Raw genomic sequence first — 16,232 nt, 5'->3', positions numbered from 1 at the left:
CCTGAGCACGGATCGAACTCGGTGTCGGCTGGCTCGCACCGGCGCCCTTGTTAGTCTCGTTTCCATCCCTTCTTCTTGATCTCCTGTAATGGGACCGAGTTCTGCTCACAGACCGCCTTCTTGAGCGTGTTGGGGCTGATAATATTTCGCACCTCAGCTATCTGAGGCTCGGTGAAGGCGGGAGCTGGAGGCGTGTCCTGAGAACTGAACGCCAGACGACGCCTGTTGCAATTGGATTTCTCCACCGTACCAGCTAGATCGCGGTCGTCTTGGTTGGGTTCTTGATAAAGAGGCCCACAGAACTCGTCAGCGTACCCATGTTCGGCAAAGTACTTATCAACTTTGGTAAATGTACCGTCGTCGTTGTCGTCGCCGTCCGGATCCTGTGCCATAGGGCTGTCCGGATCCTGTGCCATAGGGATGTCCGGCAGGTCCGGTAGCGTTGCGGCATTCTTGCCATGGCTTGGCGCCGGCACGACTGGCGGTCTTGTCTGTGGGGTGGTGTCCCCCGCCCCCAAACGAATCTGGCTCTTCGGCCAAAGCAGGGGCCAGTTTACGCAGGTGCTGAGGGTCATCTCATCTTCTTCGTCGGCCCCAGCGGGTCGAATCGGAGGTAACAACTCGTCGCAGCCTGGCAGCACCCGAACCACTTCAACCCTATACATTGTGGGTGGCATTGGATTACCGTGGAACATGGGGTTTCCCGGTTGAATGATTCTGCCCTTGGCGACATCGACCAACTCGGCGCCCACGAAGTGCAGAAGAGTGCAAGGAACGTCGGTGGTGCCTTGCGAAAACATGTACAGGGCGTCAGGGATGCCCAGTCAAAGGCAAGGAGATGAAGTCATCGGCCGAGAGGCTTAGTTACCGTCATGCCGTCAAGCTCGGCTAATGTCGAGGCACCGCCAATGGCGGGCATGCAACTGACGGAGGGGGCGCTTGCTGGCGAGGTGCCGGCCGGCGTACACCCGGGTGCATTAAGCTCCAATGCCCGTGCCGGCGCCGGAGACACGAATACCGCCTCCGCCGGAGACACCAATGGCGCCGCCGCCGGAGACACCAATGGAGCCGCCTGCGCGCTGTGCGAGTTGCTGGCCGTGAAGCTGGGAACCGGGGGAGGCCCCTGTTGGCCGCCCGCAATCCACGTCGTCAGCCCATGAATCAACGTAGGCACCATGGCATTGAGCGTCGTTCCAAGTTGTTGTTGCACTTGCTCTTGGACAAGCTCCGGAATCCGCGCCACTTGTGCCTTGAGTTTTTCAACCTCGCGCGTCTGGCTTTCCGAGCTGGTCTTTTTCTCCTTCCGCACACCAGCGGTATAGTATGACCCCCATTTTGTGGACAAGCCTTTGCCGGTCACACGACCAGTTGACATCGGCTTAGTGAGCTTATCCTTGTTTTTCATTACGTTCAACGCCCTATTTAAAGGGGTGTCGAAAGGGGAGCTCTTGGACGACCCGGCGCTACTGCTTTCAGTGTCCTGCGAAAGGAACGTGAACCATTTAGAAATATTGGGGATTAATTAGAGTGCAACCATATGGAGCTAATTACGCGGGGGTGTATTCCTTACCAGAAGAAGCTCAAGCGCCCTGGTCTTCGGATCCGTGGTAAGCTCCTTTGTTATCGGGTCCTCCTTGTACCGGGCCCTGACATAGTTCCTGGTATGCTTGTCACCGTTGTATTTCTCGAAGCGGGGCGGTAGGCCTTGCTCGGCACGCTCCGCGTCCTCCTTGTCCCATATAGGCTCCGCCACTCTGTAACCGCCGGGACCGACTTTGTGTTCCCCTAAGTTCAACTCCCGCATTTCTTTCCCCCACTGACTTGATTTGGAGGTTGCACTGCTCTCGCACTTGATCTTGAACTCCTTGTACTCATCTTCGCTCATCAAAGGATATTTCGCCTTGATCTTCTCATAACTATCTGTTGGGGAACGTAGTAATTTCAAAAAATTTCCTACGCACACGCAAGATCATGGTGACGCATAGCAACGAGGGGAGAGTATGATCTACGTACCCTTGTAGATCGCAACGGAAGCGTTGACACAACGTAGAGGAAGTAGTCGTACGTCTTCTTCCCGATCTGACCGATCCAAGCACCGTTACTCCGGCACCTCTGAGTTCTTAGCACACGTACAGCTCGATGACGATCCTCGGGCTCCGATCCAGCAAAGCGTCGGGGAAGAGTTCCGTCAGCACGACGGCGTGGTGACGATCTTGATGTTCTACCGACGCAGGGCTTCGCCTAAGCACTACAACGATATGATCGAGGTGGAATATGGTGGCAGGGGGCACCGCACACGGCTAAGGAACGATCTCAATGATCAACTTGTGTGTCTAGAGGTGCCCCTTGCCTCCGTATATAAAGGAGCCAAGGGGGAGGGGGGCGGCCAGCCCTATGGAGGCGCAGGAGGAGTCCTACTCCTACCGGGAGTAGGACTCCCCCCCAAATCCTATTCCAACTAGGACTCCCAAGGGGGAAAGAGGGAGAGGGGTGGCCGGCCACCTCTCCTAGTCCTAATAGGACTAGGGGAGGGGGGGAGGCGCGCAGCCCTTATGGGCAGCCCTTTCACCTTTCCACTAAGGCCCACTAAGGCCCATATGATTCCCGGGGGGTTCCGGTAACCTCCCGGTACTCCGGTAAAATCCCGATTTCACCTGGAACACTTCCGATGTCCAAACATAGGCTTCCAATATATCAATCTTTATGTCTCGACCATTCCGAGACTCCTCGTAATGTCCGTGATCACATCCGGGACTCCGAACAACCTTCGGTACATCAAAATGTATAAACTCATAATAACTGTCATCGTAACGTTAAGCGTGCGGACCCTACGGTTCGAGAACAATGCAGACATGACCGAGACACGTCTCCGGTCAATAACCAATAGCGGGACCTGGATGCCCATATTGGCTCCTACATATTCTACGAAGATCTTTATCGGTCAGACCGCATAACAACATACGTTGTTCCCTTTGTCATCGGTATGTTACTTGTCCGAGATTCGATCGTCGGTATCCAATACCTAGTTCAATCTCGTTACCGGCAAGTCTCTTTACTCGTTCTGTAATACATCATTTCACAACTAACATATTAGTTGTAATGCTTGCAAGGCTTATGTGATGTGTATTACCGAGAGGGCCTAGAGATACCTCTCCGACAATCGGAGTGACAAAACCTAATCTCGAAATACGCCAACCCAACATGTACCATTGGAGACACCTGTAGTACTCCTTTATAATCACCCAGTTACGTTGTGACGTTTGGTAGTACCCAAAGTGTTCCTCCGGTAAACGGGAGTTGCATAATCTCATAGTTATAGGAACATGTATAAGTCATGAAGAAAGCAATAGAAACATACTAAACGATCGGGTGCTCAGCTAATGGAATGGGTCATGTCAATCAGATCATTCAACTAATGATGTGACCTCGTTAATCAAATAACAACTCTTTGTTCATGGTTAGGAAACATAACCATCTTTGATTAACGAGCTAGTCAAGTAGAGGCATACTAGTGACACTCTGTTTGTCTATGTATTCACACATGTATTATGTTTCCGGTTAATACAATTCTAGCATGAATAATAAACATTTATCATGATATAAGGAAATAAATAATAACTTTATTATTGCCTCTAGGGCATATTTCCTTCACTATCACCTTTATCAATCATTCTCTTCTCCGCGCTTTTCCAAGTAGACAGGGTCGTGCTCATCTTCGTGAGGGCGGCACTGTTCACTTTATTCCCTGAGAGGCGTGTGTTTTCAAATTCGGCGGGGAACTTGTATCGTTCGTGCAGCTTCGTGAAGAGGAGGTTGCACAAATTCCCTCGGTCCTTATGCCTAAGATTCTCGGTGTTGATCGAGACGGTGCTCCGGAGAATGCACCCGAGCTGAACCGAGTACCCCTTGACTATATGTTTGGGCTCCGTTGGATTCCCGTCGGAGTCCACTTGAGTGAATTCCTCCTTGACGGTGCGGAGCGCATTCGGGCACCGGTCCTTCCTTTGCTTCTTCGGTTGGCTGCCATCTGTGTGTGCGCCGCCATCATCAGTGGTGGCATCCTCGGCGGCACCAGCAGTGGTGTCATCCCCGACGCCACTAGGGGTTGTGTAATCAGGATCGGTGTCTTCCGCGGCGTCCTCATAGCGGTGAGGTTGTTCCTCCATCTCCTGGGACAGCTCCCAGAATTGCTTGCCGCCCGAACCACCGGCCTCATCGTTGTGGGCCATGTTTCGCTCTAAATAGGAAAAAAGTTTGGTCAAAAAGTTGGTTATTGTCAAGGAACAAGATCATGGTCTCATCATTTAGGGTTTGTCGACACCGAGGCACCCTAAAAGCCTAAGCTTTCATCATTTAGGGTTTATCGACGCCGAGGCACCCTAAAAGCCTAAGCGTACATCATTTAGGTTCTCATCGACACCGAGGCATCCGGGGAAGCCAAGTTAAGTTTTCATCATTTAGGGTTTATCGATGCCGAGGCACCCTAGGTTGGGCCTAATCACTTGGCACTAATCACTTGGCTCTATTGCCACCTATGGTTTAATACAGCAAGAATAAAGGGGCAGTTGATCCTACTTAATTAAGTACTAAGATACCCCGGCCCATGCATTAGTAGCAAGTACCTCATATGTCCGATTTTTAGCAAAGTCATGCTAAAATTCACGGAAAATTTCAGCATGACCTTTGCTGAAAATAGGACATATGGAGTACCCAAATTTGCCGGAACGGAAGTTAATCGACATTCCGGCAAACTCAAGGGCCTCTCGGGGTACCTGCAAAATCATCACGACACGAAGGGCCTCTTAAGGGCCTCAAGCAGCAGCGGCCCTTCACGAGCGAACTCAATGAGTGTGAACCAACAGAGTGTGGGTCACCACAGATTCTGTAGTCAAAAACCTTCAGGGCAGAGTGAAAATAGTTACAATATGCTTGCAAGTAATTTTTCTGTAACTAAGGCACAATATGCTTGCAAGTAAATCACAATATGCTTGCAAGTAATTTTTCTGTAACAGTCTTGCCCCTATTTGAAGGACAAGCAAATAGATACAATGGGTAGCTTTGGCACAATCCTAAGGCACAATCCTCTGACTAATTCATCACTGTAGACCGGCATGAAACACACTCCTCCAAAAAAGCCTAAAATTCCACTATTATTGCATGTAAAAAAGCCTAAAATCCACTAGTATTGCCTCTAAGAAAGCCTTAAAAGTCCACTATTATTGACAATCAAAATATGATCTGAACTGTAAGGAGTTAACTGAAAAATGAGTGTTAACTGAAGTTTTCCAGTACAGAATATAACTGAAGTTATTCATAGAATATAGTGACATCAAATGCAGTTAATTAGTCTTAATTGAATCTTAGTAAGGTTCATTCTGAAGTCAAAAGTCCCCAAACAGTGAAAGGGAACAAACAAAAAATGTTCGGGAAATTCCAAAAGAGTCTAAAGGTATGGGTTGGTTTTTGGTTCCAATTTGAAAACCCAAAATTTCATCAACACATTAATTATAATTTGTTTGTGCACATACTTCTCTCAGGCAGCCACACACATCTTTCTTCATCCATTTTTTTCCTACAGCATCATTGAACATCTGAAACTTACCAGCTTAACTTGACAAAAAAATGGATAGGCAGGGACATTTGTGCTTTTTGCCATCTAATCTAATCTACCTCTGCTTAATTAACTATTGTTTTGGTTTTCACTTTGTGCCAGCCTATTAGATTAGTTGGTAAAGTACATGCTTCATCTTACATTCCCTACCTGTGTGTACATGCATTTGCAGGCTTTCAGGCCCTGACTAATTAACTACATTGCTGATCAGAGACCCTGCTGTTTACTGGGAGGTGGCAGTACTACTGTGCTAGTGTGCTAGTACTGGTTTTTATTCTTTGGAACCTTCTACTTATGAAGCTCTCTCAAGTAAAGATTTTCAACTAGTAGTACATTTTTGTATGGTGCAAAAGTCCAGCAGCACTAGAACTAAACTGATTGATCTATACATGTTGTAGGAGGAGCTATATCATTTTCTCCATGCGGAATTTTGTGTGGGTACTTAGACAGCCACACACATCACCAAATTTCAACAGGAGGCGGATACAGACTTACTAACCAGAATTTAGCTAGCAGTGCAGTAACTTGCAAGTGTTAATAGCTATAAACACTAAAATATGCATTTCTATCCATAAGCTGTCAAATATCATCAGAAGATAACAGACACGGTCGAGGGGAGGGAGGGATGGAATGGGGAGGAAGGGTGGAGAGGGAGGAAGGAGGAAGGAGGAGAGGTACCTGGGCGGGCGCGGCCGGTCGCCGGAGGGGTTGGGGTTGGCGGCGGCGGCGTCGAAGGGATGGCTCGATTGGTCGTCGGGGAGGCCTCCTGGGCACCTCGGTTGGTCGTGGGGAGGCCAGCGGCCGCGGTCGTCGTCCTGCACCCCGTGCCCGGACTGAGGTAGAGGCGGCGCAGGGCAGGGGCCGACGCGGGGAGGCTCTCGGCGACGGCGAGGTCGCGGAGGCGTCGGCTATGGCGGAGCTACAGTGGTGGGGGGTGCGGGGGCGGCGGCGACATGGGGCGGGGCAGCGCGCCGGGGGGGGGGGGACTAGATCTGGCGAGAGGGAGGGACGAAGGGGTCGGGCTAGGTAGAGCTAGGGGGGAGATTACTAATGGCGCACCCCCGAGCGGTGCGCCATTAGAATGTTTTTTCTAGATAGCAATGGCGCATCCCAGAGCGGTGCGCCATTAGAATGTTTTATTATATGGCAATGGCGCACTACCAGAGCGGTGCGCCATTAGAATGTTTTTTAGATAGCAATGGCGCACTACACGAGCGGTGTGCCATTAGTATGTTTATTATTATTATTATTTGTTGCTATTTTTTAATATTTTTTTATAAAAACAGTAATAATTTTTTTATGAATATGAAAAAATATCATCAAATGGGGGTGCTCGGCGGCGGTGGAGCGGGCCGGGGAGGGTGCGGTGGGTCGGCGGCGACGGTGGAGCGGGGGAGGGTGCGGTGGGTCGTTGGCGGCGGTGGAGCTAGCGGGGGAGGGTGCGGGGGGTGTTCGGCGGCGGTGGAGCGGGCCGGGGAGGGTGCGGTGGGTCGGCGGCGGCGGTGGAGCGGGGGAGGGTGCGGTGGGTCATCGGCGGCGATGAAGCTAGCGGGGGAGGGTGCGGGAGGGGGGGATCGAGATCGAGATGAAGGGGGATAGCGATCGAGATTTAAAAATATTCATCAAATTTGAAAAAATATTCATGAATTCGAAAAGTGCCCATAAAATTTAAAAAAGTAAATATATATATATATGTATATATATATATATATATATATATATATATATATATATATATACTAATGGCGCACCGGGTAGTAGTGCGCCATTACTAGTTTAGTAATGGCGCACTGTGAAACGATGCGCCATTAGTAGTTTGGTAAAAAAAAGAATAATTTTTTTTACAGTAATGACGCACTGTCTGCTTGGTGCGCCATTACTACTTAGAACTAGTAATGGCGCACTTCGACCTGATGCGCCATTAGTATGTATGGAAAAATGGAAAATAATAATAATTTAATACTAGTGGCGCACCCTGTTTCTGATGCGCCATTAGTGTCTTCCACACTAATGACGCATCACCAACCGGTGCGCCATTAATATATAGTAATGGCGCACTGGTTTCATGGTGCGTCATTAGTATCAATCCTATCTATAGCCCTTTTCCTAATAGTGGAACATGTGTTGCTTCTTTGCTGGTCACCCTGAACACATGTCGTCTCACTTTCCTGGTCTTCGTTGGTCCGTGCCAACTGGTACTGAAGGACCACAGTATGCCAATCGTAGCTTCAGTCAGCCTTGATCATGTCTGATGTATGCCTCCCATCTGGTTTCGCAATCTAAGGCCATCTGGATAATTTGACAGGCCTATCTTTAGCTTCTATTCACATTACCCGAGTGAGGTGTCACTTGGATCGGATTTCGACTGAAGCTTCACTCAGACCGTGATTCAATCATATTACCAGGGGCAGAGCCAACTCATTAACATTTTGCTCAAGTGAACCCAATGAAATTTGGCATGTCCCTCGTAGATTTACACTATAATTACCGATTGATTCACTCCGACCATTCAACCAATGATTACCAATTGGGCCATGGTGAATCCAAACTTTACTAACTGGTGCATGGTAGCTTTTTCTCTTGTCGCTAGTTTCCATACCTTTGGTGTTTCTCAAGCTTGTTCCTCCCGGGTCCTTATAATACCAGAAATACCCTTATTAGAAAGAGCACTTTTGAAAATGAGAGTAAACACATACCCCCTTTTTAGAAAGACCACTACCGAAGCCGTGTGGATCATACCGACAAAGTCGAGTGCCCAACCTCGAAAATGTCACGGTTTTATGATAGGATTGAGCATAATAACCGGAGCCAACTGATTATCTCCAAAATTCAGGCAGGCTTCACATCCTTTGAAGTACCTGAAACAGTTGGTCATCATCGTTGACCAATAATAGCTGGTTTGTCGTAGCATCCACTTCATCTTGTAAGCCGACTAATGAGTTCCGCACAAACCATCATGTACCTCTTCCATAGCAACTCGGGCTTGATCCTCATTCAAGCGCTTAAGAGAACACCATCTACTATTCGGTGATACATGTCGTCATTTCTTAATGTATACTTGGAAGTCATGTTTAAACAACCCTGTATGACCTGGCAAACCCATACAACCTCACAACTAACTACCTTAGCTAATTTGTGGGTCAGGTTTCCCGCAACTTACTTGTTCAAGACAGAGCCTGTATTGACACACGGTTACACCTGGAAGCTACTTAACTTGGAACACATACAATCCCTTTGATACCTATTCCCTCCGTTCCAAAATAGATGACTCAAATTTGTACTAACTTTATACAAAGTTGAGTAATCTATTTTAGAACGGAGGGAGTAGGTGGCAGTCCCCATCAACTTTACACTTGATGACCAATCAATGCCAATTTCATAAATGTTTAATTAATTAAGTTGTCAACCATATACTTTGTAACCTTTCATCTAGTGTGATTCCAACCCCTTTATAATATAGTAGCTAAGCATCTCTACATGATCGTTACAAGGAATAGGGTAAAGAACCCATGGCTTTGCTACTAGGTATCTTGTCTACAACATACAATAAATATTTGCTTAGTTATGCATTCCTATTTGTAAAGTTCTACATGCAAGAAAATAATACGTGATATGATCAAAGGTTCCACTCTCCTTGTATTGACAATGTTCTTCAATTTCCGCTCTTCTCTATCCAAACAATCTATCATATATAGAGAGTTCACATAAACAACCATACAGTACAAATTAAATAGACAACAAAACTATGTGAAGTGTATGGTATAAGTCTAGATGGTGTTGTGAGATTAAGTGCATTGTGTCAACACATAAAGAGTTAGAAAACAACATAGGTTGTTACTTAGAACGCAGTGACATAAGGGTCCACATGCATATTGTGTCAATTAAATAAGTACATCACATAAAGGTATGTGATGCAAGGTTACATTGCTAGATTCAATTGACAAATGGAATCATAAAACTAGATTCATTGTTTATGAGCTAAGATCAGGAAGATCATATTTTAGTCTAATAGTTCAAACTTGAATGACCTTTAAATAGATTTGAATTAAACACTTGAATTAATGTACGCAAATATTCATGATTAAATTCAATTGGGTGTGTCACTTGTGCCTTAAGGTTAATGAACTTCACATTTAATTTGAATGGTAATTCAAACTTGAATGACCTTACTTGACTAGAAAAGGGTTTGGTCAATTTTAAATTCATGTTTAAATCAATGTACAGAAGGATTCATGTTTGAATTTCAAATGAGCTTCATTTATGCTTCAAACTTAGTTTGAATTCAAATTTGAAATAATTCAAACTTGGCAAAATATTTGGTCAAAACATAGTTCAAACTTTTGAAATTCATTTGAATCAATTAACAACATGATTCAATTCGTTTGGATGTCATTTGAATTCAATGCTCAAAATGGAGCCTGAATTTGAATTAAAATCATACGACAATCATGAATGGGTGTACTATTGCTTGGGAGTGTGAGGCATGGATTTAGTTTTTCCAGTTAAAAGGACCGATGTGTATTGAACATAAAGTTAGATTTACAGTCTCTTTGTTCATTTATGTTCAATATGTAACTAGGGCTTTGAAAGAAGATCAATCTTGAATATAGTTTGTTAATTTTCAAAATCAAAATTTTAAACATATGGTGGAACTCTATGAAACATAGTGATACACTCTAGAACACAAGAAAACCTAGTAAACCCTAATAATCACAAATATTTAGTGAAAACATAGTATTAAGTTTTATTATGTTCCACAAAAACAAAGATATTGTTTCACTGTGCTTCATCATGATTGACAACATATCATAATGTTTCATTGTGTCTCAACATGCTTAAAACATAATACTACAAATTATTAGTAAAAACTCATTCTCATCAAGCTTTCCTATGTTTTTCGCGTACTACAATGCATCACTATGTTTGATATAGTTCCATCATGTTTTTGAACTCAAATTTTAAAACTTATCATAATATATTCGAAATTGATATTGTTCCAGTGTCCTAATTGCAAGGAACATAGCAAACATATCATAAATTGGATTTGTGGTTCAAAAGTTAATAAGATTCAAAATTTAAAATCATATGAAAATCATGAATGGGTGTACTATTGCTTGGGAGTGTGAGGCATGGATTTAGGTTTTCCAGTTAAAAGGACCGATGTGTATTGAACATAAAGTTGGATTTACGGTCTCTTTGTTCATTTATGTTCAATGTAACTAGAGCTTTGAAAGAAGATCAATCTTGAATATAGTTTGTTAATTTTCAAAATCGAATTTTGAAACATATGGTGGAACTCTATGAAACATAGTGATACACTCTAGAACGCGTGAAAACCTAGTAAAACCTGATAAGCACAAATGTTTATTTAAAACATAATATTAAGTTTTATTATGTTCCACAAAAACAAAGATATTGTTTCACTGTGCTTCATCGTGATCGACAACATATCATAATGTTTCATTACGTCTCAACATGCTTCAAACATAATACTACAAATTTTTAGTAAAAACTCATTCTCATCAAGCTTTCCTATGTTTTTTCGCGTACTACAATGCATCACTATGTTTGATATGGTTCCATCATGTTTTCGAACTCAAATTTTAAAACTTATCATAATATATTCGAAAGTGATATTATTTCAGTGTCCTAATTGCAAGGAACATAACAAACATATCATAAATTGGATTTGTGGTTCAGAGTTAATAAGATTCAAAATTTAAAATCATACGAAAATCATGAATGGGTGTACTATTGCTTGGGAGTGAGAGGATGGATGAGAGAGGTTGCAGGAATCCCGGTCACTGCATGACGAAAAGGTAACGTCAAGATGTCACATAATGTGCTAATAAACAATAAGATTCACAAGAATACAAGCATATAGATATGATCGTGAAGTAAATGGATGGCTGAGCCATGCATGAGATATCGCGTGCACAATAGAATTGCTTTTCTCCCCTTTATTACCTCACTTTCATAATGTTCTCTGGAGTATGCCTTTTAGACATCCGGGCCAAATCAGTTCTCTGGACACTGCGAATCCCTCGCCCTATATAAAATGGAGGTCGCCACTCCGGAACTTGCTCAAGCTGACTTCGTGGATCAAACCGTACGTGAAAATTTGTTCATGCTGATCAATCTGGTTAAAATTCAACTAGCGTAGATCAAGCAGGCTAGGTTCCCTCATCCACCATCATCTCTACAACCTCTCCACACGAACGAGATCAAGCAGAAGCTAGCTGCGAGCAATGGAGCACCAGATGTTCAACGACCCGTTCACGAGCAGCATGTCGTCACTGGAGGCGGAAATCTTCTCCGGTGGCCACCACCACCCAGCGCCGTCCCCGCAGTGGCCGGGCCTAGACCACGACATCCCGGCGGCACCGGCTGCCAACAACGCCACCTCATCCGGCGGCCCGGGTTCCCACCGGAAGATGAGCCACAGCGCGTACGAGCGCGACAGCCGCAAGCAGCTCAACGAGCATTATTCCAACCTTCGCTCCCTCCTCCCTGACGATGATCATCACACTGTAATTAGATCTCTTAACTAAACCTAACTTGTTCATCTTCTCTGCGCTACGCCTACGCTACGCACATGTGCGAGATTCTGTACTGAACATCTGATTGATTTTGCTTTCGCTGACGTGTCAGAGGAAGCTGAACAATCCGACCATTGTGTCGCGGGTGATCAAGTACATCCCGGAGCTGCAGAAGGAGGTGGACGGCCTGGAGAAGAAGAAGGAACAGCTGACGCGTGCCAGCTGCAGGCCGGGAGATGACACGGCTCCGATCGTCTCCGCCACCTGCCTCAACGACAGGGAAATCATGGTCCAGGTCAGCCTGCTGAACACCATGGCTGGCGCTCTGCCCATGTCCAAATGCATCAACGTGCTGGAGAATCAAGGCCTCTGCCTCGTCAGCTCGTCCGCTTCCGCTTTTCAGAACAGGACCTTCTATAGCCTTCATCTTCAGGTACACACATGGATCTGACTTATATTCCTGTTGGTGTCGTGTCATAGATGCTTATGATTTGATCTTAACCATTGACGTTCCAGTATTATATAGTACTCCCTCCGTCCCAAAATAGGTGATTCGACTTTGTACTAACGTACTAAAGTTAGTACAAAGTTGAGTCACTAACGTGCTGAAGTTAGTACGAAGTTGAGTTACTTCTTTTGGGACGGAGGGAGTAATATACTTGATGAACTAAACTCAATAAAGCACTTTTTTCTGAGACGTTGATTGAGGTGGATTTAGCTAAAGGGTATATACGAATTTGTGGACATTTTTTCAGCCCCTACTCTGGGTTATCCACCATATAACTCATGCAATATTTATTCACCCTATCAAGGTAAATGACTTATCAATATTGTCAAATGAAAGTTAATTAGTTTATTGTGCATTTAAATGAATTTGGTTCGATCCCCGCACCCCACACGACCCTCAATAAAAAAGGGTAGCATATAGTACAATAAAAAGGTGAATGGTGCACTTTGCTTACCTTGAACGATCCCTGCACCCCACACGACCCTCAATAAAAAAGGGTAGCATAGTACAATAAAAATGTGAATGGTGCACTTTGCTTACCTTGAACGATAACACGTAATTAAGGTTCTGATGCAAGGCATCTGTATAATGTACTATAAGTGTCAAGCAGATCACGACAAGTTTCTGCTACTGCAAAATGTTTCTCGGTTATAGTATTGGGGTTGGAGGATAAATAAGGTTACATGTGCCCTCTAGCCATATGTAGCATGTATTCCATGAAACCCTCGTCATTCTAGTTTTTCGGGTTCCATCTTCCGGGTTTTGGAGGGTTCTGACATCAATGTGTCAACACTCATTGGTGATCGATTTTCCTGCAACACTGTCAAAAATTATCATACATACTAAGTAACACAATAGTTCTATGGATGTGTCAAAAAATTCTAATGTTGACTAGATGTGCGCAACTGTGTCTTATGATCCAACTTTCATTCATCGGAATGGAAACTTTACACAAAAATACTTACAATTCTATCATCTTTGCTGAAACAGAGAACCCAACGAACAATGAGCAAAGAGTGCTCAGCATTTTGTGACGAACTGGAGAACGCCGTGAAGCAAAAGGCGGGACTACATCCACATTACTAGTAGAAGACAGCATAATAATGGTGGATGCGATCATATTTAAGTACCATGAATCAAAATACATGCCATACCTATATACTCCCTCCGTTCCAAAATAAGTGTCTCAACTTTCTACTAACTTATTTTGGGATGGAGAGAGTAACAAATAATCAAGGATCAATAGTAGGACCGATGCATGCATGATAGTATAAAACAGTGTGTTCCATATAACTACTATTGTATATACATTCCGGCCCTACATTTTCCTCTTGATGTACCCTAGCTTGTATGCATATGCAAGTTGACTATAATTAGTATGCGTGATAGGACGGAGAAAATAAATTTGGAGCTGGCCGCAAAGCAGTGGCGTGCATTCTGATAAGAAACACGCCATGTCCATGTAATTCATACAAATAAATAAATATATTATGGTACTACCATGTCGCGTAATGTTCATATATGGTCTAGAGTAATAAGGATGATTAATTTGCCTCAACACATCGTGTTTCTACATATATAAACTATTGAGACTCCAAGCATGCAGAAATAATCAATCACTTGTTTTCAGCGAGGACCATTCACCATACGGCCCGTCAGTGACTCTTCTTGTTTCGGACAACGACTTGTATTTTAACCTCTTGAAAAATTGAGAGGAGTCAACCACTACGTTGGTTTTTCAGGTCATTAATTCGTAAAGAGAAACATGCAAATCCTTATTTAATGCGTCATCCAACAAAATTAGCAGCATGAAAAATAAAAAATAATTATCACAGGGAATGAGATTGAGAAGATCATTCTATGCATGGTGACTTATATATTTTGATTACTAATTTTTCATTAGATGCCGTATACACCTGGACGGAGGAAGTACTGGTAATTAAATTTGACAATCAATTTTTGATGTGTTATATCATTTTGTGTCGTCATGGTGTGCTCATCTTGTGGTGTGCGTGTGCTCATGCGTTGGTGCATGTCTCCAAAATATATTCGTATCGCTTGTCTTAGATATATGCCAGCTTTTGTTCAGAAACATTAGATGCCAGTTGTGGTATCCTGATGTATTCCTACTTTGGCATTTTTGGAGGGAAACGACTGCCGTGGTGGTGCATGGTCCAGCTCATTGGAATCAAAGGCCAGTGGACTGCAAGTGAGGTGGGCCGGGTGAGAAGGCAACCATGTATACGGCCTATCGTTGAACTGAGTTTTTCGCAGATGATTTAGTAGTCCATATGTAGCAAAAGATCTTTAAAAAAATCCAGACCTTCCTTTTCTTGTACTCCCTCAGTCCCAAAGTAAATGTCAGACAAATGAATAAAAATGGATATGTCTAGATACATCTATTTCTCCGACAAGTATTTTCAAAAAGAGGGAGTAATAAATACGAAAAATAAGACGTTGCAGACTGCTGAACCGCATCATATATATAAATTACCTCATATAAAAAATGCATCATATAACTCCTTGGGGGGGAGGGGGCTTGAACCTCTATAGTCGTAAGTCATGCTTTTGCAGCTTCACTTATGCTTTTTAGACATCAAAGTACTCTTTATGGCAAGGCGGTCATCATATTATCTTTCACAAGAGTATCAACAATCTCTACGGATGGATCTTTCATCCACCCCGCAAACACCTTACTTGTAGCTAGTTTGGCTAAATCATGGGTACCACAATTAGTCTCTCTAGAAGCATGCTCAAAAATAATATGCGGGAAATCACAGGCAAGGTGATATATATCATCAAAAATTACCAGTGATACATTGAAAGAGCGACATCCATTCTACATTCTCTCTATCACCCGGATGTTGTCGGAGTGAACCTCTATGCGGTTACACCTGATTGTATTTTCCAAATTGAGACCAAACCATAAGGTTAGTGCATCGGCCATAAGCTCATCTCCGCACCAATCGATTTCCCTGTTTCCTGCCGCGACGAATCTGCCATTCGAGTCTCTGGTGAAAGCGCCATACGAGCCATTAAGTAAGTGTGGGTCGAAACCCCCATCCTTGTTTAGCTTCACATAGTTGCTCATTGGTCTTTCCCAGCCATGTCGCTTGATCGTCGTCTTTGCATCACTTGTCGTAGTATGGTTAGCAACCAAAGCTCTGATTGCCATTGCTATGAACTTGGGTTCCTGGAACTTTTCATTATGCACTGACTTTCTCCTCTCCCACCATAAATACCAGGAACCAATAGCAATTGATTCCGTTGAGTTTCCCAAACCGAGGACCACACATTCTTTACCTGGTTGTAGCAACAAATATTCTAGCACATATTCTCTCACACGATCCACATTGCATGCTTTATCAATAACAAAGTCCAAACCCAGTAACTATCATACCTCTTTAGATTTTGCAGAAGTGAATAACAGGTGCTCGGTATCCTCGGCTCCTATACCACATGTAGGACATTGCCTACTGACTTCTATATATATGTTCGTTAGCCAAAGTCACCGGACATGGTAGCGATCCTAACAAAGTTCGTCGGAGGAATATTTTAACCTTGGCAGGACAGC

The 16,232-nt window shown here is 44.0% G+C and overlaps 1 protein-coding gene across 1 annotated transcript; it reads left to right on the top strand.

Annotated features, from left to right (window-relative positions):
- The first annotated feature begins 11,037 nt into the window (after nucleotides 1–11,037).
- Nucleotides 11,038–14,176, top strand: LOC125549310 (protein IRON-RELATED TRANSCRIPTION FACTOR 2-like). The gene is made up of 3 exons (XM_048712751.2): nucleotides 11,038–12,141; nucleotides 12,263–12,583; nucleotides 13,649–14,176. Exons 1-3 carry the CDS (start codon nucleotides 11,860–11,862, stop codon nucleotides 13,742–13,744), a joined length of 699 nt encoding a protein of 232 aa, XP_048568708.2. The 5' UTR covers nucleotides 11,038–11,859; the 3' UTR covers nucleotides 13,745–14,176.
- Nucleotides 14,177–16,232: the final 2,056 nt, after the last annotated feature.

Source organism: Triticum urartu, chromosome 3A (assembly GCF_056163025.1).
Source record: "Triticum urartu cultivar PI428250 chromosome 3A, HENAU_Tu73, whole genome shotgun sequence".
NCBI lineage: Eukaryota > Viridiplantae > Streptophyta > Magnoliopsida > Poales > Poaceae > Triticum > Triticum urartu.
Note: the sequence above shows the minus strand (reverse complement) of the source record. Positions and strands in the feature narration are given on the sequence as shown.

Coding starts and splice junctions, on each gene's coding strand:
- LOC125549310 (XM_048712751.2), top strand. CDS start 11,860: ATGGAGCACCAGATGTTCAACGACCCGTTCACGAGCAGCATGTCGTCA. Junction 12,142..12,262: donor CTGACGATGATCATCACACT/GTAATTAGATCT, acceptor CTGACGTGTCAG/AGGAAGCTGAACAATCCGAC. Junction 12,584..13,648: donor TCTATAGCCTTCATCTTCAG/GTACACACATGG, acceptor TTGCTGAAACAG/AGAACCCAACGAACAATGAG.